Source organism: Micropterus salmoides, unplaced genomic scaffold (genome assembly GCF_014851395.1).
Source record: "Micropterus salmoides isolate LMB-PRFRI ecotype aquatic unplaced genomic scaffold, ASM1485139v1 Ms_hic_scaffold_6, whole genome shotgun sequence".
NCBI lineage: Eukaryota > Metazoa > Chordata > Actinopteri > Centrarchiformes > Centrarchidae > Micropterus > Micropterus salmoides.
This window is the reverse complement of record NW_024044348.1, coordinates 11,696,889-11,724,607: the sequence shown is the minus strand read 5'-3', so window position 1 is coordinate 11,724,607 and position 27,719 is coordinate 11,696,889. Positions and strand designations below refer to the sequence as shown.

At 40.6% G+C, this 27,719-nt stretch overlaps 1 protein-coding gene across 1 annotated transcript in view; it reads right to left on the bottom strand.

The window, feature by feature from the left end:
- Positions 1–27,719, bottom strand: part of fbn1 (fibrillin 1) — a 70,615-nt gene that overhangs the window by 31,748 nt on the left and 11,148 nt on the right. Inside the window, 27 exon segments of the mRNA XM_038701350.1 lie at positions 557–679; positions 4,220–4,345; positions 4,870–4,995; positions 5,886–6,008; positions 6,131–6,256; positions 8,195–8,320; positions 9,547–9,675; positions 11,059–11,184; positions 11,276–11,503; positions 11,657–11,782; positions 11,895–11,945; positions 12,037–12,174; positions 12,742–12,861; positions 12,975–13,100; positions 13,197–13,322; positions 13,473–13,526; positions 14,071–14,223; positions 16,975–17,097; positions 18,126–18,248; positions 19,302–19,427; positions 19,519–19,638; positions 19,725–19,877; positions 20,636–20,941; positions 21,047–21,199; positions 22,295–22,420; positions 23,884–24,009; positions 24,804–25,001. Coding sequence (XP_038557278.1) covers positions 557–679; positions 4,220–4,345; positions 4,870–4,995; positions 5,886–6,008; positions 6,131–6,256; positions 8,195–8,320; positions 9,547–9,675; positions 11,059–11,184; positions 11,276–11,503; positions 11,657–11,782; positions 11,895–11,945; positions 12,037–12,174; positions 12,742–12,861; positions 12,975–13,100; positions 13,197–13,322; positions 13,473–13,526; positions 14,071–14,223; positions 16,975–17,097; positions 18,126–18,248; positions 19,302–19,427; positions 19,519–19,638; positions 19,725–19,877; positions 20,636–20,941; positions 21,047–21,199; positions 22,295–22,420; positions 23,884–24,009; positions 24,804–25,001 — 3,681 coding nt within the window.

Below are 27,719 nucleotides of genomic sequence, written 5' to 3'. Positions count from 1 at the left end.
TAATTTCCTAAAACAGTTGGGCACTGTAGTTTGTAACACATGTTACTCAGACAGGGGTAAATAGTACATTTGATGGGGGACTAATTTCAGCTGTGGATTAATACACAAGTATTTGCAGCACTAGGACACCAAGACTAATTCAAAATAAACTACAGTACCTACATATATTGTAATGTAGGAACATGTCAGCCAGTGCAACGGTGTGGTTTTATGTGTTTTCACTAGTTTAACAAAGGAGGTTTATGACACAAGCTACTGTATATTAGACTTAAACAGGTCATATGTGTTAATAGTATTGCCTCAATGTTGGTTATGGTATTTTCAGACCAACTTTAAGCAAAAGTAGGAAAAATTTGAAAGTATTTTTCCTGTTGTTTGGTTGCTGAATAACAAAGAATTTCTCACCTTTACTTTCTTAGATATTGACAAAAGGTTACAGAAATGTCCATTCCTTCCATTTTGATGCATCATACATATTATATTACATTATATATACAATTTCAATGGGTCCATTGAGTGGCAGCATTTAATTGTGCCTTTAAGACATCAGCCATACCTGTGCATTTGAGGCCGTTGCCAATCCACCCTGGAGCACAGTTGCATTTAAAGCTGCCAGCTGTGTTGGTGCAGGTGGCGTGTCTGTCACAGTTATGGGCGCCAATCTCACACTCATTGATATCTGACGAAACAAACGAGAAGCCACGTGAAGAAAAATAGACACTGCTCTGATGATCTGATGATTTGAGTCTGCATTCTCATTCCAGTCGGGTTCTTGGCATTGTGGAGTGAGTTGGTGCTTGGTTTGAATTGTATAAAGACAGCAGCAGGAGTCGACAGAACTAAGTCTTTCTGGGTCACTGTTTTCATCCATGGAGAGCTGTATTTCAGAGCAGAAGGCTCGGAGACATTCTCATGATCTCTGATACTAATAGCCTTCCTGCAGAGGTTTAATGAGCAGACCCAGTCTCTGGATTTTCATTGTGCAATGTGTCCAGAGTTATAAAAAATGTCTAAGAGAGAGAACAATATCCTAATGCTAAGGCCTTGTTCTGTCTGCTCTGTCTGCACTAGAATTTCTGAGGTTATTTTAGGCAAAGATTTCCCTCTTCACCCACAGACCCACAGACGCTGCACCTCTCAGATGAGGCTTTTCTAACAGCCCTCTTTAAATGCTCATGTTTTCTCACCACCCCAGATGTCAAGTTTGGAAATTTAATCTTTCCCAAATATAATTTCTATAAAAATGTGAGGTGGTAATGTTCCAACTCTACAAATAAACATTCCCTCATGGCAAAACCATTATAATTACATCTGGACGCCGCCAATCGATGAAATATTGAGGTACTTAGAAGATAAAGCGGTTGTAAAAATACCTCTCTATATGCGCCCTGGATTCTAATAAATGAACAAAAACAATTAATGGGAACAATTAACTTGGCTACTATTAAAAATCTGCCCTGCCCATAAAGCTGTTTACATCCTGAAGGGTGTAACCAATAAGGATCTCCATGAAGCAGCTGGAGGTGATAAGATGCTGTTGTTCTGCAGTTCCTCAGGCAGTTCTGACATTATCAACTACATGGCACAATGGAAAAAGGCCTGTATGGGTCTACAACAATGATGGCTGCTAATTTGAGCCAAAACAACTCTGTGAAATACTGACCAACACAATACCTGGCCCTGAGCCTGACAACTGAGTGTTACAGCTTTGATGGAGGGATTGTGCAAGTGTGTGTGCATGTGTGTGTCCTTGTACATCAAGGGAAGCCATGCTATGAACTCAATCAAGATGTTAGGACTTATCAGCCACTGAGACACACTCTTCTCTGTGTGGCTGTCTTTGTGAGGGTAGTAATTCAAAACACTGTCAATTAGAGATTAGTGCTGCTGGTTTACAGTCTTCCTGAGGAGAGGGTACGGTATATTTACACTACATTTGATGATGGGGTTAATATGAGGGCTGGGAGCAAACAAATCTTCCTGGATTACAGACAGAATTAAAGATAATTTCCTCCAAGCCTTTGATGACAGAGAGAGCACAACAAACACACACACACACACACACACACACACACACACACATTCTCATGTGGAAATGTAAAATGCAAACAGGGGTTGTTGCATGCAAGATGCATATCAGCGGTCACAGCTGGTGTCAAAGAAGAGGCTTGATTTTACTAGAGCTAATGTTTGACAGATGAAGGGCAAAAAAGGATAAAAAGGGATAGCAGAGAATTACACATCTGCCTACCTGGTTGTCTATCAGTCTCCAAGTTTGTATGCCTGCATGATTGACTGTCTGTTTATCTGTTTGCCTTTCTGTCTATCTAGCTCTTCCTGACAATGTGTCCCGACAGTTATATAGCTATATGCTAAAACAAACCAAACACATCTGCAGATCCCAGTCACATTAAGAATATTAAATATGGTCACCTCTCTACATTTGAAGCGCTCCGCCATATTTCTTAGTTTTATACCTGACAAACCCATTTCCTCTGTTATTGAGAGTATCTATTTGCTGTTCCTTTTCCTTATGTGCCTGTTTTGAAAAGCAGAACCCTGAGAGCATGTAACTTTTGATAAACTACAATATATGTGGCCTCAAGAGTCAATAACAGGTTAATGGTCAATATTAAAATATAGTGTAACAGTTGCATAAGTAGAGAAGAGTCATTAACTTACCAGTTTCAGTGGTGTCAATTAATATCTATTTAAAATTTGCTAACATTAGCCATCATAAGACTGCAGAAGCAAAACCCCTGATTCTGTTGAATAGGCCAAGCACATGTTTTATTGCTTTTGAATTTAACATTTCATTTTTAAGAGGAAGATTGTGTCATTTCTTGTTTTTAGAGTGATATAGCCCTGCTTTATCTCAGATTGTTTGACTGTCATGTATCTGAAAGACAATAAAGTCAACAGTCTTTCTCCCTTTCACCCTAAACCTCTCTTTAAAGCTGAGACACTCCCATACTTGTAAACTCCTCAAATAGATCTCCACCCAGTCCTAACTTTCCAAAACACACGCAAAGTGCTAAAGTGTACATATAAATACACACCCTGCCCAATTTCTCATTGTTGTTGTGGAATAAAAAGGGAAATCATTCTTCATCAACAGCTGGATCAGATCTGGGGGTGAGAGTGCAACTCACTCGTTGACACTCACACACACGCAAGAAGATTAGGTCCATGCATACCAACGCGTTCACATAAGGCAATTCGACAGTGACAACCAATTTCTGACGCATATTTCGCCTGAATACACTGGAAGGTGATCGGTTCCAAAAAGAGTAGCAGGTTTTGTTCGCTTGTCTTTAACAAGACATCCTGCCTGTCTGAGAGGAATTACCGTCTTGATTCCCTGGTATTCTGGAGCTGAAATTCCAAACCTGTGAATCAGAACTGGCTGCTTTACTGCAACTCCAGCTTTCTCAAAACAAGGAAAATACTGTATGGACATTTTAATGGGATTAGAATGAGCTAGTGTGTATACGTGGGTGAGTGAGTTTGAATCATACTTCAGACAGAGTTGTTTATTTGCATCTGAAGGAAGATGTGCTGGTGTGTCTGACTCAATTCGATTACCAAGACGAGGCCGGGTAAGATCATTGGCCAAACATTTAACTAGCCCTTAATCCCAAACTTTTAACTGCCCGTATAAATCAGACTTAACTCTGGCTAGAAACTATCAAAGGATTGTTCTTGCCGGATGGACTTTGTATTTATGTGTTCTGGAGCTGTTTCAGGTGATTACGTGATGCAGAACTATTCCAACCATCACGTAATGTTTAACTGACCTTAATGAAAGAGCAACAAAGGAATAAACAAAGGTGCAATATGATGTATATATCTGATAGAAGATAGTGATGTCACTGCTGCTGCTGCTCCTAGTTAATGTGAGTTATCTGTGTTTGTAAGCGTGTTTCTCATCAAGTCAGACAGGAGCTCTTGAATGAGGGTGAGTAATGTTAGAGCTGCTTCTGGTTAGCCAGACATTCTCCTTGCATCCTCTCATTTCTCACCTCTTTCTTTGACTTGCTTTCACTCCTCTCATTCACGAAAACCAATTACACACACACACACACACACACACACCAGTTAATCAGCAGCAGCCATCTACTGACTCAACGACCTTTCACTCCCATCCACGTTCTTCCACTGACAGGACGTTTTGTTGTGGGTAGGAATGCTCGTGTGTGTTTGTGCTTGTTTCGGTCACCTGTGCAGCCTGTGGTTCCCTTGCGTACAGAGTATCCCAGATCACAGTGACAGATGAAGGATCCCTTAGTGTTCTCACAGTTCCCACTCAGACAGATGTTTGGGTTCAGCTCACACTCATCCACATCTAGACAGGGAGGAAAAGGAAGAGAGAGAGAGCAAGAATGTTAATTTGCTAAATAAGACTACATTAAAGGAAAAGTTTATGACAATGTATAAAACTGAAAAAGCTATTGTTGATTTGGCCTGCCAAACAGGTTTTGATAAACTTGTGATGTATGCAAGAGAGTCACAAAACAATTACATCATGAACCATATAAAGGCTTTAAAATGTGTTTACCTATAATAAATACAGGACTAACGGGTTTTTGTTTTCTTACTCAGTGGATCCAGACATCTAAATGTCACGCATTCCTCCCTGCTCAACCCAGCTAACACACTGTTCACTTATAAATCAACAACATCAACATTACTCTCTGTTCTCTCACACACAGACTCATAGATCTGAGTCATTAAGTCTCATTCTCATGAGTCATATCTTGGATAACTTTTAGATGATCATTACGTTGTTTCAGTAAACTTTTGAGAAGTGGTTCTAATAAGTGCAGAGCTGCAGAGGGAGTAGCTGTAGTGTTTTATTGCATCCATTACCCAAACAGGTCTTCATATCCTCAGATGACATGAAACCATCAAAGCACAGACACTGGTACGTCCCTGGGGTGTTGGTACACTGGCCTCCATCACAGATGTCTGGGCTCTCCTCGCACTCATCAATATCTGAAAATTGAAGACAGAGAGGCTGAGAGGCAAATCAAATGAATGAAATGAAGAGTGAAGGGCAGCAAAAACTGCCCTTAAACCTGTTCTCAAAGCTTATATGTTGAGGTTTTATTTACCATACAGGTTTCTCTTTAGAGAAGAATACATACAAAATAAAATACATTAAACTCTGGTGTAAATATACTTTTTCACTCAGAAATGTTCATGTCTGGACAGAGCTTGTGCAATAAAGTGAACATTATTCTGAGCAATGGTAAAGTCACAAAATACAGTGAAATTACCCTCGTACTGCCTTGATCTGTGTTTGTCTGTAATTAAAGGACTGAGTTACAGGAGTCAGTCTATGAACAAGTCATGAAGCCTACTGTCATCATGGTATAAATGAATACCCTCTGAGCAAGAAATGCCAGTAAACCTAATTAGCCAGATTAATGAATTACCACCATCTATCAACATTTGGTAACATTTTTAAGCTAGTAAGAATGAACAGTCTTCAGATTTAGGCTTAACCTTTTACTCTGCCGACCAATGTATGATTTCGTTGAACATGTGCCAGTCAAATCACAGCAGTGGCTCTCTATAAACTAGGTTTCCTGATTTTCTGCTTTGTTCCTGCTCTTAAATCAGATCTTTCTAAATACAACCTTTGAATTACTTCTGTACTACCATACGTGCAATCTGTTGAAAATGTTCTGACTAGTAAAACCTATATAAAACCTATGAAATGCAGTTTTCTTTAGTTACCACATCTTGGAAAAGGTGGCAAAAGTACATTTAAATATTTTAAAACTGCCTGCTGTGTAACACAGAATAACAGACACAGGATAAGACATGCACTATAGCTGAATGACAGACAGAGGGACAAGATACAAGACAAGCTACTTTACCAGTGCAGCTTCTCAGATCAGGCATCAGGGCGTAGCCAACGTGGCAGCTACACTCATAGCTACCCTCTGAGTTGGTGCAGAAAGTCTCACAGCCACCATTCTCAATGGTACACTCGTCAATGTCTGAGAGGCAGAAAAACACACTATCACATACTGCTGTCATGCAACCTTCAGACTGCCTCAATGGTAACAAAAGGAATACTGTGTATATATATATAATAGTTAATAATATGTTCAATACGCACCAATGCATTCCAGTCTGCTCTCAGTAGATTTGTACCCTGTGTCACAGGTACACTGGTAACGGCCGATCATATTGACACATTGGCCGTTCCTGCACAGCCTGTCACTCAACTCACATTCATTGATATCTATGAAAAGGACAAAGCAATTATCAGAGTCTTGCACACAATAAAGATAAACCACATGTTTAAAGCTGAAGGTATCATTTGAATGATGGCTGGAAGTTTAAATGCTTGGACACAAAATGCAAGTCAGGATGGAGTAAATGGAATAAGTCACCCGCTCCTAAACATCAATCACCCTTCAAAGTGCCATTGAGAAGAGTGCCCAAATATGGCTGGCACTAACAATGAATCTGCTGCTTATTTTCTAGATTAAATAACTAAACATTTGGTCCATAAAATTTCAGTTTCAAAAAAATGAGAAAGATATTAGAACTACTTATTTTGGGTGGGCTTTTTGTGCCTTTATTTTTGATAGGCCAGTTGAAAGAGAGAAAATGCAGGAGAGAGAGGGCTGCGGGTCAGATTCGAACTCAGGGCTGCTGTGGAAAGGACTCAGCCTTTTGTACATGGTGTGTGCGCTGTACAGGTGAGCTAACCTGCGTTTTATTAGTTAAAAATGACAAACAATTAATAAACTATCAGAAAATTAGCTAATTAGTTAATTGCCATTATGCTGCTGCATGTCTTGGCCAGGTCCAAGAAAGAGAGATTCTTAATTTCAATGGGACTCTCCTGGTTAAATAGAGGTTATAAATAAATAAATTAGAGCGCTTAAGTGTATGTGTGTGCTATTTAACTGAGCACCTGCCTGAGATCAGTGGATTACTGTGGAGACCGCTAATCAGGGTTCGATTTAAGATTGTGGCAAATGTTTCATCATGGATTCATAATCTAATGGTGATAAATAGGACATTTCCAACAAGGAAATCTGACATCATTAACCACACTGTATTACACTGTATGAAACTGTTTATATAACTAATGTTTATTATCATTATCATTTCAGCACTTCAACTTGTTTTCACTTTAACTTATTTCACCAGAGATACTGAAGACCATTGTCTCAGAAGGGATGAGGTGTGAAGTTTTCAGTAATGCTTTCATTGTTTTTATTACTTTGGGTGGTAATAAAGAAAATAAATTAGCTTGAGAGGCAATGATTGCGCATTAGGTCATGGACTGAAACTCTCGCACACTGCATTAGGTCATCAATATGACACCCAGTGAATAATGCATGATCAGCTTAATGCTATAAACTAAACATGGGAATCGTGTAGCGATAGAAAGCATTGGAAAAGTCAGACTCCTCTCTGGTTCTTGTAGAAAGAGAGTGTGGTCGCATCTTCCCCGGTCAACTAGGCACTCAAGCAACCAAATTGCAAGGGAAAAAACTACACACAAAACTAACTGACTTGCTGGAAGAGTCTGCTCGTTATCCAGTCAACATGTTTCAGCACAGAGCCGTGACTGGGGTCTTTTACAGAATGGGGGAAAAACTCCCTTTATGGACACAACTACATGGCTGAATAGTTAGACACATAAAAGGCCAGCCTCTAAAGAATGCTGCAAGCAGAAATTTCACAGTACACAAGAAAATTTTGCATAAACATAGTCACAAAATACAAACAAATAAATAAGGAAAACATTTAAGACAGAAACAAATATTTAAAAGCACAAAAGTTTAAATGACCCCTCCCATAATAAAAAAAACTCTCTAATACAAAAATCCTCTTTTATGTTTCTCTCATCTTTACAATTTTGAGATTCAAGTTCACCCTTCTTAGTGCACACATGTCAAACACTCCCTCCCTACAAGTGAGCTCACACACAGAAACAGAAACAGGCAGATGGAGGGGGGCGATCCAAAGCTCCTTTGTCACTCAAACTGCTCTGTGACATCTCCTCTTGTTGGTCTTCTTTTCACCCTCCACATCTTTCTTTCATCTCTTACAAAAATAGAGTAGAAACTTTATTCTGTGACACAGATGTCTCAAAGAAAGTAGAAAAGCAAGGAGGAAAAAGTTTGGAGAAGAAGAGCTTGCCTCTCTGATGATCACTCACCTAGACAGGCCGAGCCATCGGGTGCGATCTCGTGTCCGTCGGGGCACACACACTGGAAGCTGCCCTCCGTGTTTACACAATCACCTCCACGGCACAACAGAGGGTTCCTCTCACACTCATCAATATCTGACAATGGAAGAACACACAGATGTACAGTACATACACAGACTCAAGTAGAGAAATTTAGTGTTAGGGTTCAGTCTATCCAAATATTTGTTTCTAGTCAATTTCCAATGAATCCCACTGGATAGATAAATTCTAAACTGTGTTTCCAGCTGGCATATTTGCAGATCAGATTCACCTTTGTTCAGCAATTTAATTGTGATTTAATAGAGGTTGTGGGCCTGACCTTCAGGAAGCACTTTGTTTTTATCCTTGTCTATATAACTCTATGGCTGGCAGCGATGTTAATAACCAAGATTGACCGTAACAAAAATAAAATTTGTAAAAAGGGTTTTTACTTGTTATATATTTTTGTTAGCCAAGTCAGCTAGCCTAGTCAGTACCAGCAGCTTATGATTGCAACCATGCCCATATTATTTCCAGTCTAAGCTGCTTTTTTTTGCCGCAGGGTGCAAGTAAATTGTGTCTCGCCAGTCTTGGTCTAATGGCGGCTTTAGGCCAACAAAAGTATTGAGACTCTGCATTTTGGCTGTACGATTTCTCCAAAGAATTAAATCAAAAAGGCAAACCAGAACAGAAATAGAGCATTAAGTATTTTCACAGATGTCAGAACATTAGGATTTGTAGCCACATATAAAAATCATTTTGCTGGGCAGCTGATTGTGTGTCTCGCATGCAGGTCAAGTACATAATAAATAACAATTATCTTTGAGACTTTATGGAGCAGTTTTGCAAAGACATTGTGACGACACTTGGGCTGCCTAGACAAGACCCTTTCAACGCCCCATAGGGGTTTAAATAAAGTTTTATTCTCCTTCTCTCTCACACACATATATATACAAATGCACACAGCCTGAAAATTTCAGATTACATCAGCCGTCTAAACAATGAGGCATGTTAGCCTAAGTACCTCATCCAGAGCTTATGGCCCAAAAGGGAGAGTGGAGGAGATGACTGGGTTGTGATTGGGACTGGGGTTGTGTGGTAGGCCTTTCTTATACTTGGAGACCTTTATAGGTTGGCAAAGTTCTCTGCTCTCAGATGATGCCACTTTAACTAGTGTGCAAGAGAACTGTTAAGGAGATCAAATTTCTGACTCATGTGCTCACAGACTAAATGATTTCATATGATAGAGTGCTGTCTTTGCATATAACTGTACCAAATCATCTCAGCCTGAAGAGGTGATTCAATGTATGTATTTTTAGTGTCTGCAGGAGTTGGTCACTCACCCATGCAGTTTTTCATCATCATGAAGCCACTCTCATAACCTTCAAAGCACTCGCATTCAAAGTCTCCTGGTGTGTTGATACACTTGCCCTGTCCGCACAGGTCCGGAGAGATGCGGCACTCGTCGATGTCTACAGGACAATGAATGCAAAACAAAAACAAAACTTAGCCAGGTGGAACTTTATAAAATATAAATTGCACCCACATTCACGAGCCTGTGTTTATTATAAATAGAAATTTAAAAAAGAACATTTGTTTTTGCAGAGATTTTCAATTAAGTAACAAACTGATTTAACATAAGTGAAAAACACATAGTAGTAGAAGCAATGAAGCTATGATTTATACATGTAAGAATAAAAAACATGAAAGCACAGAATATTTAACAAAAGGTTACTACATAAAAGAAAGGCTATAAAATAAGATTAAGAGGTGAATTTAAGGATGATTTAGGCAGCCTTAGCTCTTCAAGCAGATTCTTCCAAAGTCTAAAGCTAAAGGCCTGATCCCTTTGAATTTAATCCACCTTTTGAAACACTTAATGCAAAGACTTCAGGCTGGGATCTCACTCATATGGGGTTAAAAGGTCCCGTATATCATTTACTTACTAAGAGCCTATAAATTATTTCAGAATAAAGCCATGGCACTGGCATTTAAACCTAAAATAATGTGTGCACATTTCACCAGAGCAGTAATGCAGCAAACCAGACAACAGGGACCAGCTCCAACAAGTCCAAAACAGCCAGACTCCCATTAGACTGAATGAGCTGAATGTAGGCAATGGGCTTACACTACTTTACTGTAATTAGTGTTCTCACCGTGATTCAGAGGGGGACTAATGAAGAATAGTTAGACTTGTAAAGATACAATGAAGCTGAGGTATAGTCAATTTATAGTCAGTTTTCATGCTCTTATCTTGTTTTTCTTTACACTTGTTAAAGCACTTTGTAACTTGTTTTTGAAAAGTGCTCTACAAATAAGGATTATTATTATTATTATTATATTATTGTCATAGCTGATGTTACATTCCAGCCAAAAATAGCAGCTACACATATGTCAGCTCTTACATTATAGCCAATATGTGAATACCTGATTCCTGAAGAGTTTCAAATTCAAAATGAATCTGTCTAGTCATTCAAGTAACCACTGTACAGTTATTGAACTGTTCCGTGTAGTCCTCATCAATAAGGCTGCATTATCAGTTCATCTGTCAATTATTTTTCAAAAAATCAATTTTGAGCCATATAAAATGTCAGAAAATAGTGAAATATGCCCATCACAATTTTCCAGAGCCATAGGTGGCGTCTTTAAATTGCTCAAAACTTAATATACAATGATACCAAACAGAGAAAAACAGCAAATCCTCTCATTTGTGGAAGATGGAGCCAGCACAAGTTTGACATTTCTGCTTGATAAATGACTTAAAAGATAAATCAATATCAACTTGTTGTTGATTAATTTCTTTGTCAATTAATTAACTAAACAATTATTCGACTGATTCCTTCAGTACTACTCACCCGTGCAATTCCTCTCATCAGAGTCCAGAGCATAGCCATTATCACAGCGACAACGGAAGCTACCGATGGTGTTTCTGCACCTTCCATTTGAGCACAGAGTGTTTATCATCCTGCATTCATTTATATCTAAGGTATAGAGCAGAGGGGTAAAGACGGGTGAGAGACCATTAAATAAAACCACACTGGCAGTCTATGCAGTCTGTGGACGGCACAACACCTTTGAGGAAGGGCCTGCCGTTGATGAAGTCACCCCTGTGTGAGAAGCCTGGGCCACGGGGACAGAGCTGAGTATATTCTGGTGTGCCCTTCTCCGGACATTCGTCACATTCAGGGCCCCAGGCTACACCTACTGAACAGCAGCAGGCATCCACACGATGCTTCCCTGAGATAGGAGCCCCACAGCGCTCATCCTCATGGGTGAGGTAACACTGCTCCGTACGCAGGTCTGGAAGTCACAGACACAATATTTTACACATATATAAGAATTTGAAGTGGTTTTAATGCACAAGTCCAATCAGGCAGTAACAAAACAAAAACAGCACACAATTTCATTTAGACAGTAAGATGACATCACTACCACCACATATGCATTACCCACCAATGCACGTCCTGCCGCTGACATCAACAGTCATTCCTGGAGGGCATTGGCAGAAAAAGGAGCCTGGTGTGTTGATACACTTGCCATTGATACACACTCCGGGAAACACTTGACACTCATCCACATCTGACATCCAGCAGAGAAGAACAACATCAACAACAGGTCCAGGGTTTCAAGTTACTCAAATGAAATGCAAGTCTGAATTTCCAGGTCTATGAGGCACCAAAGCAGACATTACCTTCACAAACATTTCCTCTGATTCTAGAGAAGCCTTTACCACAGATTGGATCTGAAAAAGAAGGGGCACAGTACAATGCCAGTTAATGGAGTTATATGGTAAATTTTAAAATGTGCAAAATGGTACATATTGATCATCTGACCTTTTTCACATTTAGCACACGGGCTGTTCCAGGCTTCTCCCAGTGTGGCGCAGCAATGGGACTTCAGTGTAGCCCCGTTGATGTTGACCTCACAGCGATTATTGACTATCTTCAGCCAGCAGGTGCTTTTAGTAGTCTCTGTTTTATGAAACAAGCCTTATAGTTACTAGACATTCAGTTATATGGAATGAAATAACATCTGGGTAACACAGGCTGGTATGTGTTAATTGATGCCTAAATTCTGTAATTAATTAATATATTTTGCATTTAATTAATCAGGCACAGCTCTTCTAAAATAAGAGAGTGATCATTGGCTTACTAGTAGTCAAAGTTCCCTAAACAGGAAAACCAGTTTCTCCAGGCTATACCAGTTTCATCTTTCAGATTTTCAAAGTATTATTTTATTGTGTTCCAAGTTTTGCCAAATGTATACCAATTTTTTCACATTGTTTAATGTAGTTGATCACAGAGCTGTTGCAATGTTTAACTTGAGGTTAGACAGCTTTTTGTGTGTTATTATAAAGTGGGAAAAAATGCTTATTTTTTAAAACCACATTGAACTAGTATAACTTAATAATACTTAATACTTAATAATTGTTACTATTAACTAAGTTTGGTTTTATTTTAAATATTTTTTATTATTTTTTATGTTGAATAATTAAACATTTGGCCAGATAAACTACTGTTTTGGTGATGCTCACTTACCTATACACTCCAGCCCAGAGCTGTCCAGCGAACTGCCCACTGAACACAAACACACAAAGGACCCTGGGCTGTTCCTACAATCTCCATTAACACAGGGGCTAGACTGACACTCATCCACATCTGTGGGAAACAAACACCACATTTAGTTTCTCATATTGGCCATTTCATTTTAATCTGATATAGTAGACATGCTGTGGCATTGTACTGTACAACAGAAGAAATGAGTCTCTGACCCTCGCAGACGTCTGTCTCAGGATCAAAGAGATATCCTTTGGGACACTGACAGGTGAAACTGCCTGGTGTGTTTCTACACAGACCGTTTTCACACAGCAGCCTGTTCATTAGACATTCATCAATATCTAAAAACAGAGAGAGAAAACACTGATTTTTTAATATGAGGGCTGTATACTTTAATTTACTAAGAGGATGAGGAAATTATACAGCAGTTAACCTACCAACACAGTTTTTGCCCGTAAGGTCTACCTCAAAACCTTCATTGCAGGTGCATTTGTATGTCCTCAACATATTCTCACACACCCCATTCTGGCAGATGTCAGGGTCGAGGGCACACTCGTTAATATCTGAGAAGGCAAAGAATAACCTGTTGGAACATCACAGTAGGAAAAAGCTCTAAGTAATAACCACAGTTCATTTGTTGGCTCTGTTTGGTTTCTGCAAGCTCTCTGTTTTCATATCATTGAAAAAACACACGATGAGCTTGCATTCATTACCTCTTCCATCGCCAGTTATGCCAATGCCATTGGGACACAGAGCCAGGAACTCAGCTGCAGCAAAAGACACAAATAGCACAGTTTGGTTGAAAAAAAACAAAAACAAATAACAGGATTTGAGAAAATTTCTCATTTGCCAATATCCAAGAAATCTCAAAGCAAAACATTTAATACCATGTCATTATCCATTTCCATGCTTTCTCATTTAGCCTAGATGTATATAAAATGGTCTCCTTAATGTGGTGCAGTTCTGGCGTCTTTTGATATAGAAACTTTAATTGGCAGGACTAATGAGTGAATAATGTGTGGGTGTGGGTGTGTGTGTGTTTGTGTGTGGGTGTGGGTGTGGAGGCTGTCAATGTCTCCTAACTGTGGGCGTCTCTGTCAAACAACTTAGCCTTGATTTCATTTTCTGTCATTTATGAAATCCAAGCCGGCATGACAGAAAGACAAAGCATTTAATCTGGTCTTCCTGAATTTGACAGGTGTGTTTAGAATTAAACACAACCTCTGTGTGCCTTTCTGTGTGTGTCTGTATGTCAGGTGACAGGAGGTGGCACCATATGTGTAAAGGGTGGAGTGATTTAAATATCCGTACCAGAGCTCTGTGGTGGGCAGGGGTGGCAGGGCTCTCCGTAGGCGTATTCTGTGCTGGCACAGCAGCACTCTGACTTGGTCACAGCTCCAAATAAAGGCCTAACACACTGCCCTCGCTTGTAGCCACCATAACACGAACTGCGCATATGTGTGTCTGTTTCGGACAAAACAAGACAAACCCTGTGTGAGAAACAGGGATGAGGCAAGGGATCTGGAAAGAGACTGGAGACGAAAGAGAGAGAAAGGGAGGCAAGAGTCCGTAGCTCCTATAAACAACAACACTAGCAAAACAAACGGTTGTTCTCTCTCCATAATATCCAGGGATTTGAGGCATTCTCCTGCGCTGATATCATCCCGACGAAAACTCACCCAGACCCAAAAACAGCATTTCAACACTTCCCACACAATACACAAAGAAATGACATGTGGGGGAATGTAGGAATGTTCAAAATAAAGGCATACAGATCTGCTCTGCGTGTGCCAGTCCAGGGGACTGGAGCACAAGGAGGGAGGAAAACGTTTTTCAATATTGATCCACATAATGATGAGCATATAGTTGCAAAAGGTTTACAGGATGAGCTGTTGGTAAAGTTTATTACGACACAGTTATTCTCTGCTTTGTCACATTCAGTTTTGCTTATTGTATCACTGAACTGGAACATATTTTGTTGTGGTTATTCTTGCTAAAATGTGCAGACAGATTAAAGTATGCTCACTATGAGCATTCAGTTATTTACAGTTTTTTTCATTTGCTAACCTGCGTTGGTCAAAACTGAAGTCACATTGTCAAAACTCTCTCACTCTCAAAAGTGTATGTGGACCAAACTGTGAATCATTTTTCATTGCTTTCACACAAAATGCATTCAATGACCCCTTTCTCCAAAATTCATGAACTCTTTTCTCATTACTACTTTACCACCTGTAAAACACTGTATATCTGCAGCACGTTTTTCAAATGCTAACACACTGTGTCCAAAACTGAAAACACATTCAAAACAGATTGATGGTAAATGTACTGCATTCCTGCAGTGACCAGACTGAAATAAGTAGAAAATCTTAGAAGACAGGCAATATCACTTTTGGAAATGGGAATTCGGTCAGCACAACGACAATTACCAGAGTCCTGGAGAAACATAAAATAAGGACGAAGCAGTTGTACACTGTACCATTCGAGAAAAACTGTGAACTTGTGAAAGAACTCGGTTATCAATATGTAAGATGTCTGTTCAATAATCAATCAGGGAACATACACAGTGATGCATAATGTGAAGTCCTGTAAAACTGTGTATTTACTGTATTTTAGACCGTAATGGAGCTGCAAGCCAGGGAAACTGCACATACATTCATCTTTGTGGATGAATTTGGATTCAACCTGGCAAAAACAAGAAATGTGATTGGACAGAGAGCAACTGTGGATGTCCCAGGGCAGAGAGGAGCATAATCACGATGTGTGCAGCACTGTCCAATGATTGTTTGCTGTTACACAAACCACTCATTGGCCCCTACAATACGGAGAGCTTCATGTCTTTCCTGGATGACCTGCATAATCGCCTTGCGCCAGCGGAGGAGAGAGGAGCAAGAAACTCCCCTGTCTTTGTTGTTGTGTAGGATAATGTGGCATTCCACCACTCTGCTGCAGTTGCAGACTGGTTCGCTGCACATCCCAGGATGTCAGTGCTGTTCCTGCCTCCATACTCCCACTTCCTAAACCCCATAGAGGAGTTTTTCTCTGCATGGAGGTGGAAGGTGTATGACCACCATCCACATGACCAGATGACCTTACTGGATGCCATGAATGTGGGATGTGGAGACACTTCTCCTGGAGACTGCCAAGGTTGCACATTCCAGAAGATACTTTCCAAGATGCATCGCCAGGGAAGACATAAGATGTGATGTTGATGAGAACTTGTGGCCAAATGCAGCAGAGAGGGAGGACTAGCACCCTCAAGTACTGTACATTATGAGTTTTTGAGGTGTTTCTTATTTGTATTACTGTTTGCAGCCCTGGAATTCCAGAAATTTGGGGGGGGGGGGTTGTTTCAACTTACAGTAAAATTTTTCACAGTTTACAATACTATCCACAGATATAGAACAAATAAAGGATATTGAAGCAAATTGCTGCATTCTTGTTACATATACTTTAGTACCGTCAAAGTGAAAATATGTTATTGTTATTGTATAATGAAAACCAAATTTATTCGCTCACGCTTCAAAGATAAAAGTTCTTAAATTATGTAATGCTCCCTGTTTTTAGTGTTTTGTAGGTCAGTGTGTTATGAGTGAGACTGTATCCTTTCTAAATGAGAATTGTTTCCGGTGTTTTGGTTGAACGAGTCTATCTTGAGACTTGTACGAAGTGTTTTGGTGGTTTGAGTGACTTTTGGAGGTCAGATTAACTGTTTGGCCAAGATGCCTGTTGGTAATGCAGACTGTGTGAAGAATTTTGAAAAAGTGGCTTCAGTTGTGACCATTGCATCTTAGCAATTGAAAAAAACTGTAAGAAAACATATTTTGACAAAAGCTTTGTCCAATCACGGTTGGGTAAAAGAGGCGAATGGACACCTATGCAATAATTGACTAGAAACCTAAGAATATTTGCTCGTAGGAAACTGCTAGAAGCACGAGTTCTTTACCAAAGTAGTCAATGAACGTCTTCAGAAGAGACATTGTAAAAAAAAATCTAACTTCTATCTTCTCTTTGAAGCAACAGGGAACTTTCACAGGAGTTGCAGCCAGACTGAAACAGGGGGACACATACCAGATACAAAAAGAGGGTTCATCTTCAGTATCTCATGAAGCAAAACCCGTGTGGCTATCTAGCTAACTTTGCCTAAAGAGGGTGTTGCTTTTGAACTGAGATCAATGTGAGATTATTGCCACTCATGGAAGCAAAACATTTACTCACCAACACAGACTCGTCCATCCAGGCCCACTGCCATCCCAGCCATACACTCACAGCGGAAAGATCCCTCCGTGTTGACGCAGTGGCCGTTCATACACATGCCTGGAGTCTCACACTCATCAATGTCTAGAAACAGATGTAGCAAAATAATTTATTAATTCGCAAAATGAATGGCAAGAGGCTAGAATCTATTAAAACAAAGCAATTTCCTGCTGAAGCAGTGATTATTAAAGTCCTCAGGTACTTGGTTCATTTAAAACCCAGCCAACACTGCTGCACATTTTCAGTTTTACGATCTCAATGAAGAAAACATTCTTTTCCTTCCCCTTGATCCCATCAGCGTATTACAATAATTATCATAATGAGCATAAACAATGACATGGCATCATGCATGCATAAGTGTGTGTGTGTGTGTGTGTGTGTGTGTGTGTGTGTGTGTGTTCTGTCTGGGTGTGTTGGGGGACAGACAGACTGTAGATCGAGATGATGAGGCCCCAGGGCCCCTTTAGACTACACATTTCATTAATGACTGCAAACATCTGCATACTTCGCCCAAACCCTGCTCTGCTATTTATTTATTCTGCTATGACTTAACCAGGTCAGTGTCTCTGAGATCAAACGTGTGTATCTGAAGCCATGTGGAGCAAAACAGCCACACAATACACACTGTAAAGACTGTTCTTTACAGGACATTTGTTGGATTTATCTTTTCAACATTACAATTATTTAAAATCTGTTTGATATTGTACACAGCATTTGATAGTGTCATTTACGACAACAAGGTTGATCACTTGCTATGTGTCTCTAATCAAACCGGTGCCTAATATAGCATGTTTTGTCTCAGCTCAATCTCTTTGCACTGAACAAGTTTAGGGAAGGCTGTCTGTTAGAATCTCAAAACAGGTGGGCCCCAAATAGCCACATGTCCAGCTGGCCTGCCTGGATGCTGGGGGATTTTTCCAAGCTTTTAAGAGCATTTATGACTTGTGTGTGAAGACTCACATTACAGAACTACTAACATGACAGAGAGGTAGCCACCTTCCAAGCCAGACGGAAATGCAGATCAAAAGAACAATTGGCTCAAAATATATTCAGGTGATGTACAGATGCGATTTTAATTATCTGACAGTCTGCGGGCTTTCTGACAAACACACCTACACACATGCGTCCACTGGTGTCCAGCAGGAATCCAGGTTTACAGATGCATTTGAAGCTGCCATCTTCATTGATACAAAGTCCATTGAGGCACATGTTCCTGATAAGACACTCATCCTGGTCTGTGGATGAACAGAAACAAACTGATAGACTGATAGCAGTGCATTTAGGTATAAAGATATAGTGGTTAAAGGCACAAACTGGTGGTTTTGCATGGTTTAGTCCATAAACAGCCAAATAAACTGGAGCTATCTAGCAGAGTATCATTAGCATTAGCAGGACCACACTTCAGTCATGCCGGAATTTCCATAAATATCCACCGAACCCGTCTTCTCTTCTTCACTCTCTTATTCTGCCTTATTCTGCCTTATTCTGTCCTTATGGCCGAACTTACTGTAGATTGTGACATACCTTCAATAGAACTCGAGGATGCTTGAATGACCCACTTGCAAATCAATGCAGCGCAGCAATAGGGAGTGCAAAGGGACAGTTTGCATTAGTCACCTAATCAGGAGAATCAGCAGATTACTATTGTCTGGTACAGCTTAGCGGGATAAGCAAAGTGGCCGGTGGACCCTCTGCCTCAGCTGTCTCCCAATCCTTTGTTCCATCAACAACTCTATTTGACTGCATATGAGCAAATGCTCCAGTATTTTACTGAGGAGAATGAGCGCTGCTACGCGTACCTGTGTGTGTAGTGTATGTACATTGTGAGTCTGCCAATGTAGGCCCATCTTACTATCTGAGTAATGCACCAATTCTACCATCCAACAAACAGTTCTGAGGGAGTCTACTGGCCTATTAATGGCAACAAAGGGTTTCCTGTGACGGACTACCTATCTAAAGCAAGTTTGCAGTTTGCAACTAAAATGAATGAAAACAACTGAATACCTGCAAGGTAAGAAGTAAGTATTAACAATTGGGAGTCCTTTGGAAAAGGGTTGGTAGTAATATAAATGTACATATTTTGTAGTTAATGGGCTGAAACACACAAAACCACCAGCATGATCATTTAAAATGTTGCCTATAAGGGCACATGCCTCCATCAGCTATTGTTATTAAATTACCACCTCCAACAGATCCATGGTCCATTAAACATTACACATAACTTTGGTTATTACAGACACTCTCCTTAAAATATGTCTCTACTCCATAAATGTCAGAAGTTGACAGACCTTGACAGTTTTTGCCATCTGCTGAAATCTCAAACCCAGCATTGCAGACACAGTGGAAGCTGCCCTCAGTGTTCACACAGCGGCCATTGTTGCAGATACGACCATTGGCCACACACTCATCCAGATCTGGCAGAAACAAACAGATAAAGCACAGTAAACACATACATCCTCTTAAAGTGTGGGTGTACATGTCTGTGTACGTGTATGCATATGTAACCTCGGCACTCTGTCCTGGTTGCAGTAGTCTGGAATCCAGCAGGACACTGACAGATGTAAGACCCTTCGGTGTTCACACATTCTCCATGTGCACACGGGTTTCTCTCACATTCATCAGCATCTGGAGAACAAATATAAAGTTCAAAAATGTTCTTCACCTGCAGTTTAATGCTCAAGAACTTGTTCCTCACCATGTCAAAAACTTACCGATGCACTCTCCTCTTCCATCCAAACGAAAGCCCATGTTGCACTCACAGCGATATCCAATGACAGGCACGGGGATACACCTGCCATTCAGGCAGAGGTTACGGTAGGCCTGGCACATGTTGGTTATATTCTGGCCTTGGACAATAGGGGGACCTGCCAGAAATGTTCACAGAAACATATCATCTATAGATCATAAAATGCAACAGCAACAAATCCACAGCAACTGCTTAGTATCTTTTTGGTTGGTGCTGCTGTTTTTGTTCTTTTGTAATCTTAATTTATAAGATATCTGGTCAACAGAAAATGTACATAGTCTACAGTATGATCAAACAAAACAGTAAAGGAAGCACAACTGTCTGCGAAAGCATTTCATAAGAATGCAGTTTTGCATTGCCAGACCTATCTACCCCCTTGAACTGTACTAAGGTGGCAGGACCCACTATCATTATCATCAAAAATGCACTAAGTTGTTTGAACTTCTTAAGTGAAGCCTAAACTCTGACAAACTCCCCTGTAAAACAGTTCCGGAGGAAATGTTATTGGGGAAGGTTTTGCAAATGGCTAATTAAACTCTTGACTTGGTCTGGTCTACAAACATTCAAGGACATTTTCTTCACATTTACTTTGGATATCTTTACAGCAATACCCAGATGAACCAAGCAGCCCTGTGTCAGTGTACAATTAAAGTCTTGAGTGAAATGTTTCCATCATTAATATGTAACTCGTTAGCTAGAGGGAATGGGTTGTGATTGCTCAAAACCAGGATTTTGAACATGGCAACACAAGACCAGTGGGAGGTCGAGCATTGCACATCCACTGAGTCACACCAGAAAGTATGAGTTGTAAGCTATTATTGCACACGTCAACTTTGAAGAACGTACACCAAACACAAGTAGAAAGCAGGAGCCTACCTGGCGGAGGGTGTAAAGGCAGATGCGGAAATTGTCCGGGAAATGGAACTGGGATTTGTCCTGGGATTTGTACTGGAGTTTGTCCTGGAATCTGACCCGGTACTTGGCCAGGGACGTGGCCTGGAACCTGGATGGGAATTTGACCAGGAATCACTCCAGGTACCTGGCCAGGAACTTGCCCTGGAGTTTGACCAGGATATGGAACTGGGTAGATGCTGGGAAGGTCAGGGCTCCCTGGGACATGACCAGGTATCAACACTCCACCGTTCCCATCAGGTATCTGGATGCACAGTTTCTGATACTCCTCTAAAATATGCACAAAACGGCAGGGGGTTAAATATGTGTTGAAACATGGTAATGCACACATGAGAACAAAATATTTAACGCCAAGTGATTGGGAGTGACCCTAACCTGTTCCACGAATGGGGCACATTTCAGGAGTGGATCCATCAGACCAGCAGCGTCCACTATCACAGCAGCACTGTATTTTGGTCAACAGCTGTGAGTTTTGGTTGGCACACCGCCCATTCAGCAAGCTAGCGTAGCAGTACCCACCACGAGCATCTGTGGGAAACAACACAGCATGAAGTTGGTTAAACTAACCATGCTGTATGGACTATGGCATGTGTTGTCTGGATGTTGAGCAAACTGGCAGGAGTACAATCAAAAGGTTGTTGTTGCTTCAGATTTTCCATCATTTGGAAGATGGAAGTCACTTCCAGTAGTCATCACTTCCTATTTATGAGAACCATTCCTACATCCTGCAGTTTCTGGCACTGTGCACAAGCGTGACTAACACTCAGACAGGTTCCCTATTAACATAAATATATTATGTCTTGTTTCACACCCAGCCAATCCGGCGTATTCATATGGAGAAACTGACAGGCTACACTACTATAGCTCGGTTAAGTTTGACAAAATGTCAAAAGAGAGTTGATGCATGGGAAAGAGTTTTTTGGAGCAGAAGACGCAGACATTCCTTTCTCACAAACATCTTCTCCTGAGGGGGTAATGTGAGCGTGTGTTTGCATATGTTTGTGTATGAATGCATGTGTGTAAGTCTGCATGTGTGATTATGTGCGTGTACATCTAATGGACTATTTTGACCCAAATTCCTCCCTGGTCTGTTTTGGGTCAAACTGAGCAGCACTTGCAAGCTTTACAGGCATTTTTGGTGATTGTCTGTGTTTGTGTGTTTGCTTGTCTGTCTGAATATGCACACTGTTATCAACCACCCAGGATGTGGAGTATTGAATGACACACATGTAGAGTGGCAGAAAGACAACACACATGCCTACTTATTCCAACCACAAAGTCAAAAAACAAAGTCACTTGAACACGACTGGAGTTCACTTCTCTCATCCCGTCCCCTCCTCAGTTTAAAGGGAATATAGCTCATTGTTGTGGAACTAGAAACAAGCAAGTGACTACTGACCTAAATTCTACCAGCTGGAACACTGGAAAGATTTCATTACTTTCTGCTCCTAGTGCCAGGCATAAAGAGAGACAAATCAAAATGGGGTGGAAAAAGAAAGTGAATGAGGCAGCACCTTTTATGCTCAACTGCAGGTCTGAGCTGAGAGAATGAACCAAAGCAAATACAATCCAAACAATTGTCCTTTTGATGAGGTTTGACTGCCAGTATAACAGAGGACTCACCTATACACCTGGATCCGTCCACAGAGGTGTAATATCCCTGGGGACACTTGCAGAAGTAGCTGCCAACAGTATTAGAGCATTCACCTACACCACAGAGACCTTGAATGTTTGAACACTCATCCAGATCTACAGAGAGGAAAGGAGTGGAGGAAATTACAATCAAGCATGGTTAAAAAAAATTGAATGCTTCCTGTTTGTTCTTTGTTGCTAAAAATTGCATTGCAATCATAACTGTTGATGAAAGTGATTAAACAGAAAACTAGCTTGAAATGTGATTCTCTTCGAAAGTGACTATAGCACATATTGGCAATGACAATGCAAATAAGTCATTGTCATAGGATATTAAATGCAGGGCCCTTTGCTCTTCTGTTCACTTTTAACCACCAACCATCGTGCACAAAGTCTGTTAAGAAATACACTGTAACTTAGACCAGTTTGAAATGTCTTTTACACAGTCCAGAAGTTTTCCGGCAATTATTTCTGGGCATAAAATAGCACATATTTCACTCTGAAAATGAGTGCCACAAAACCCTGCTATGTCTGTTTCAATAGTTAAACTTGGTCTGGAAATTGTCATATTCATGTCTTAATGAGACAACACTTTTCACAGGCTAACTGTGCGTCTTTATTTGTGGGAGAACAGAAGTGATGCAGACAGAACGGTTTCATTTAAGATTGTTCAGCCAGAAACACTAAAAAAGTCTCTCAGTTGCAAGAATTATAAAGTAGGAAAAACAATGTGATCAAGCAATTCTGTAAGCCAGTCAGAAGGTGATAATTAGGATCCCCAGCTGAGAGAAAAATGTCTTTTCAAAACTACATGTGGACATAATGTTCTCTGACTGTGTCTTGACAGATCATGTTGTGCACTGACATACCTGTCTGAGAAGCTCTTTTACAGCGATTTAACTTTGGCTGAACAGTGGCCACTGTGGCCAAAAGTGAGAGTAAAACTAAATGCTAAACTACTAGTAAGCAATTAGCTAAAATGCTAAACTAATATAACAGTAGCGCGAGTGGAGAAGAGTCATGAGTCAGCGAAGTGACTCAATAATGTGTATTATTCAGCAATATTTACATAAAAAGTTGAGCTTTATTAGCATTAGCTCACATAAGCTACTGGTCTTACCAGACTAACTAAGGTTGTAGCAGCAAAACCCCTCAGGGAACTGAATTAAGCAATGGCACATTTTATTGCTCAAGAATTCAACATTTCATTTGTGGAGGAAAGGTGTGGTATATACTTTTTCAAAAGTTACATAGTCTCACTTCAACACAAGTTTAGGGGGGAAAAAACTACTGAAATGTGTTATACAGGATTACTGAAAGAACTGAGTTGAGTGCCACTATGATTTAATTAAACATATTTCAAAGGAAGGGCAAAGTGGCTTATGTGTGGTCTCTCCCCACAAAGTAACAATCAGAATACCGCGACTGAGGGGAAGTTAACCACAACTAGACGGATATGGCTTTCAACTCTACTTTCACACCGTTATATAATTTATTTTAGCCTGATCTGTCATTCAAGCTAACACTGAAAGTCAGACATTTCACAGTTTTAATGTGATGGCTGCTGCTTTGATTCTTACCTTCACATTTCTGTGAGACCTCATTGAACTTGTGCCCAGCGGGGCATTTACATTCAAAGGATCCCACTGTGTTGATACAGTTTCCTCCTTGACAGATGCCAGGGATGGCCTGGCACTCATCCACATCTGTACATACAAAGAATACAATTAATACACACCATAACACACAGATGAACAAACACACATGGACACAGATTGCTTTAATGTTCAAATCCAGACAAACAGACACAGAGATGGTCAAATATAATAATAGAGAGAAACTGAAGCCAAATCGACCAAGGAAGAGATAAAAAAGAGGGAGATAAATATAGAAAGGACAGGTCTACAGTCAGATAGAAGGTTATAGTTGGAATCTGTGATTTTGCGAGGTACATTGGTGATTAAATTAAATTAATTTAAGGAATATGACAGATTACAACGTAGGTCTAAGACTAAAAACCTCCAGGAGGCTGTGACCTGATGCAGTCCCAGAGTACTCCATGTTCCTCTGGGTCCTGGCTCAGGGCCGCCTCCCCTGCAGAGATTCTGATGTTGTTGGGTCTGGAGCAAGCAGGCACAGGGCCGTCTTAGCAGAAATGAGCTCTCCCACGTGGCACTGCCAATGACCCGTGTTACTGACTCTGACAGTCCCACCCCAGCAGGGGTCTGCAGGCATTCCATACACATGTAGGAGGCACTGCCGCCCACCCCAATTTAACCCAATTAGAAATAATCCTCTGGAGAGGGGATGATGGGTAGAGATGAGGGGATGACAGAGGAAGAGGGGTGAAGGCAGACAAGGAGGGAGAAGGAGTTAAAAGGGGCAGAGAGAACAGAAGCAGAAGTTTACTCAAATGAGAGGGGAGGGAGGGTGACAGAGAGAGAGAAAGAAAGAGACAAAAACAGAAAAAGAGACAGAGACACTGAGGAACAGACTTTACCTTGGCACGCCCCAGTGCGGTGGTTTGGTATGAACCCTCTTCGGCAGGGGTGAGGCTGGGCTGGGCACATCTCACAGGGGTGACCCCACGCCCGTCCCACTGTGGCGCAGCACAAAGTTTTTGTGCACACAATGCCTGTGAGCTGGCCTTGACACATCTGGTTATTCACAGAGGCGAAGCATGGCCCAGTGCGGTAGTCTGTAGAGGCAAAGCAGGAATTTGCTTTTGTGAAAACAATTTGTCTCTTTATTTTCAGTACAAACGCAATGCAAAACAGCAAGGTTTGGTAGCCATTCAAACAGAAATTTGGAAAAAAAAAACATTTCCACTGGTTGAAGTATTTCAGATATAAGAAACTGCAAAACAGTTACTTTGTAAAACATTTCAACCCCAAATGTGATAAAGAAAGCTAAAGCAAATGCTGAAAAACATAGAACCTGAACTTGATTCTGTGAGTGATTAACTGTCTGGAATACACAACCAGAAACACTCAATCTGAATATAATTTTTCTTGACATCTACAACTCACTCACATTATATGTGATGAAAGTGCTGCAGAGCAGACAGTATCATGCTCCATAAAGAATGCATTGTCTGTTGCTGGCATTTTAATCGGTCTGGCTCTCAGGTGCATTGTACGTGCGTGTGTGCGTGCGTGTGCGTGCGTGTGTGTGTGTATGTGTGTGTGATAGAGAAAAGCAGAGATAGGGAAGGGGTCTGGAAAACCTTTTAAAGTTGTGTGGGCGGCTGTGGAGAGCAATAGGCAAAAGCTAGAATAAGCAAGAACACCCAGACAATGAAAAATCAGTCTGCTGCACATATTATATGATCATCAGAGCTTTAGTTACTTGCATTGTGTTTTTAAGGCAAAATGGCACATTTACCATGTGGTGTGCTGATTTTTATTACTTTTCTAGTAATACATAATCTACGGAATAGGTCATCATCCCTAAGGCCGGCAGAGGCTGACAGGGTGTGTCTATGGAACACAGTAGGTGATTTCCACACTAGCTACAGCAGCCTAGAATTAAAACGAAAAAACATATAATAAATATGAGCTCAATAGTGTGAAGAAAGTCCCTCCATCGAGATTCTCTCCTCCCCTTCAAACTGGTTTAAACCTAATTCCCTTGATCCCGCTGCTTGTATGCATCTATCCCATCACTTCATCCTCTGTCCAAACACCACTCCTTAGTTGCAAACTCCCCACAGATTTAACAAAATCACTGAATCTTATCAGGTGAAGGATTGGAAGATGGTGAAACAGAGATAGGGACAGCGAGAAAGAGAGTGGAAAAAACTCATCCCTCCCAGTAGAATCTGGACGTGATCCAAAGGCAAAAATCATTTCCACATTTCACGGCAGACAACAAACAGCGAGAGGAAAGAGGGAGACCAGTTCCAACAGCGCAGTCATTTAAAACAAACGAGACATTGTGCGTTTCCCGTGTGGACCAGGGCCCAGCCCAGACCCGTCACGTGCACCACAGCTTCTACGGTCTCTATGCCTCTGGCACCAGCGTTGTGTGAAACAGAACTGGGTCATCTCTCCTTCTCTTTCTCACTCTCTCCTGCTCAGGCTCTACTGGAGACCGAATGCTTTTGATTCTTAGTCTTCTTCTCGTTCCACTCAGGGTGGAAAGTAACTAGCTACATTTACTGAAGTACAGTTTTGAGGTTTGAGTATTTACATTTTGGGCAACCTCTACACCACAACATTTCAGAGGGAAATATTCTTAATCCACTACAGTCATTTGAGAGCTACCAGAAAGCTGGAACTTACTACTTTCAAGAATAACTTGCATGCTAAATAACACATGCTAAACTCAGATGACATGAAGCATTGTAACATAACCTAAACCTAAAATGTTACAATGTTTAAGGAATGGTTCAACATTTTGAGAAATAGGCCCACGGTTATTCGCCTTCTTACAGATATCGAACAGAAAAATGATCCTACGTCTTTCCAGCGTGAATGAAGCTACCTCCACGAGCCGGTTAGGTTAGCATACAGTAGCAAAAATACTTGAAACAGCTAGCCTGGCTCTGTCTAAAGGTTAGTATTTTCCAAAATATGCACATAACCCCCTGTTCTTACACTATTTTACCTTCAAATAGAGCCAAGCTAGCTGTTGCCTCCTGTGTCCAGTCTGTAGGCTCTGCTAAACTAAGCTAGCCATGTTCTGGCTCCAGCTTCATATTTAAGAGACACATTTGTGAGTGGTATGATTCTAAATATCTAAGGTAATGATTATGTTTAACAAAATGTCTAACTATTCCTTTAAAAGTAAAAGTAACAGTAACTCAACAACATTAAAGGGGCTGCAACTTTTACTTATGATACTTACCTACATTTTTTTCTATTTAAATCAAATTTTGAATGTAAGACTTATAATGGCTTGTTTTAACATTGCTGTATTTTTACTTTGAATTAAGCAGGGATGTGATTTTCCGACCTGAAATGTGATGCACGTGAATCATGCAGATCTGTAATAAATAAAAAATTACAGATTTTTTTTTTGGGGGGGGGGGGGGGGGGTACAGGACCTGGCCTAGTGAAATAGAAAGGATCTAGGTTGACGTGTGTAAAGTTTTCTTCCCTTCTGAGTATCAAGGATGTTCGTTAACGCTCAGCTGCCAATTCCACACCTGCGCAGTGTGTACCACAGGCACTCTCGCACATCAGTGGTACGTAATGTGTTGGGCAGTAATAGACCTACTGCAAAATTACTTTGCCCAGTAAAGAGTAATGTAACGGATTACTATTTCCAAAACAGTTGTATTATTACAGTTACTAATCCAAGTAACGGTGCGCTACTGAACGCACCATCCCTGACGTGAATAATAATAATAATAATCTTTAGTTGTAGAGCACTTTTCAAAAACAAGTTACAAAGTGCTTCAACAAGTGCGTAG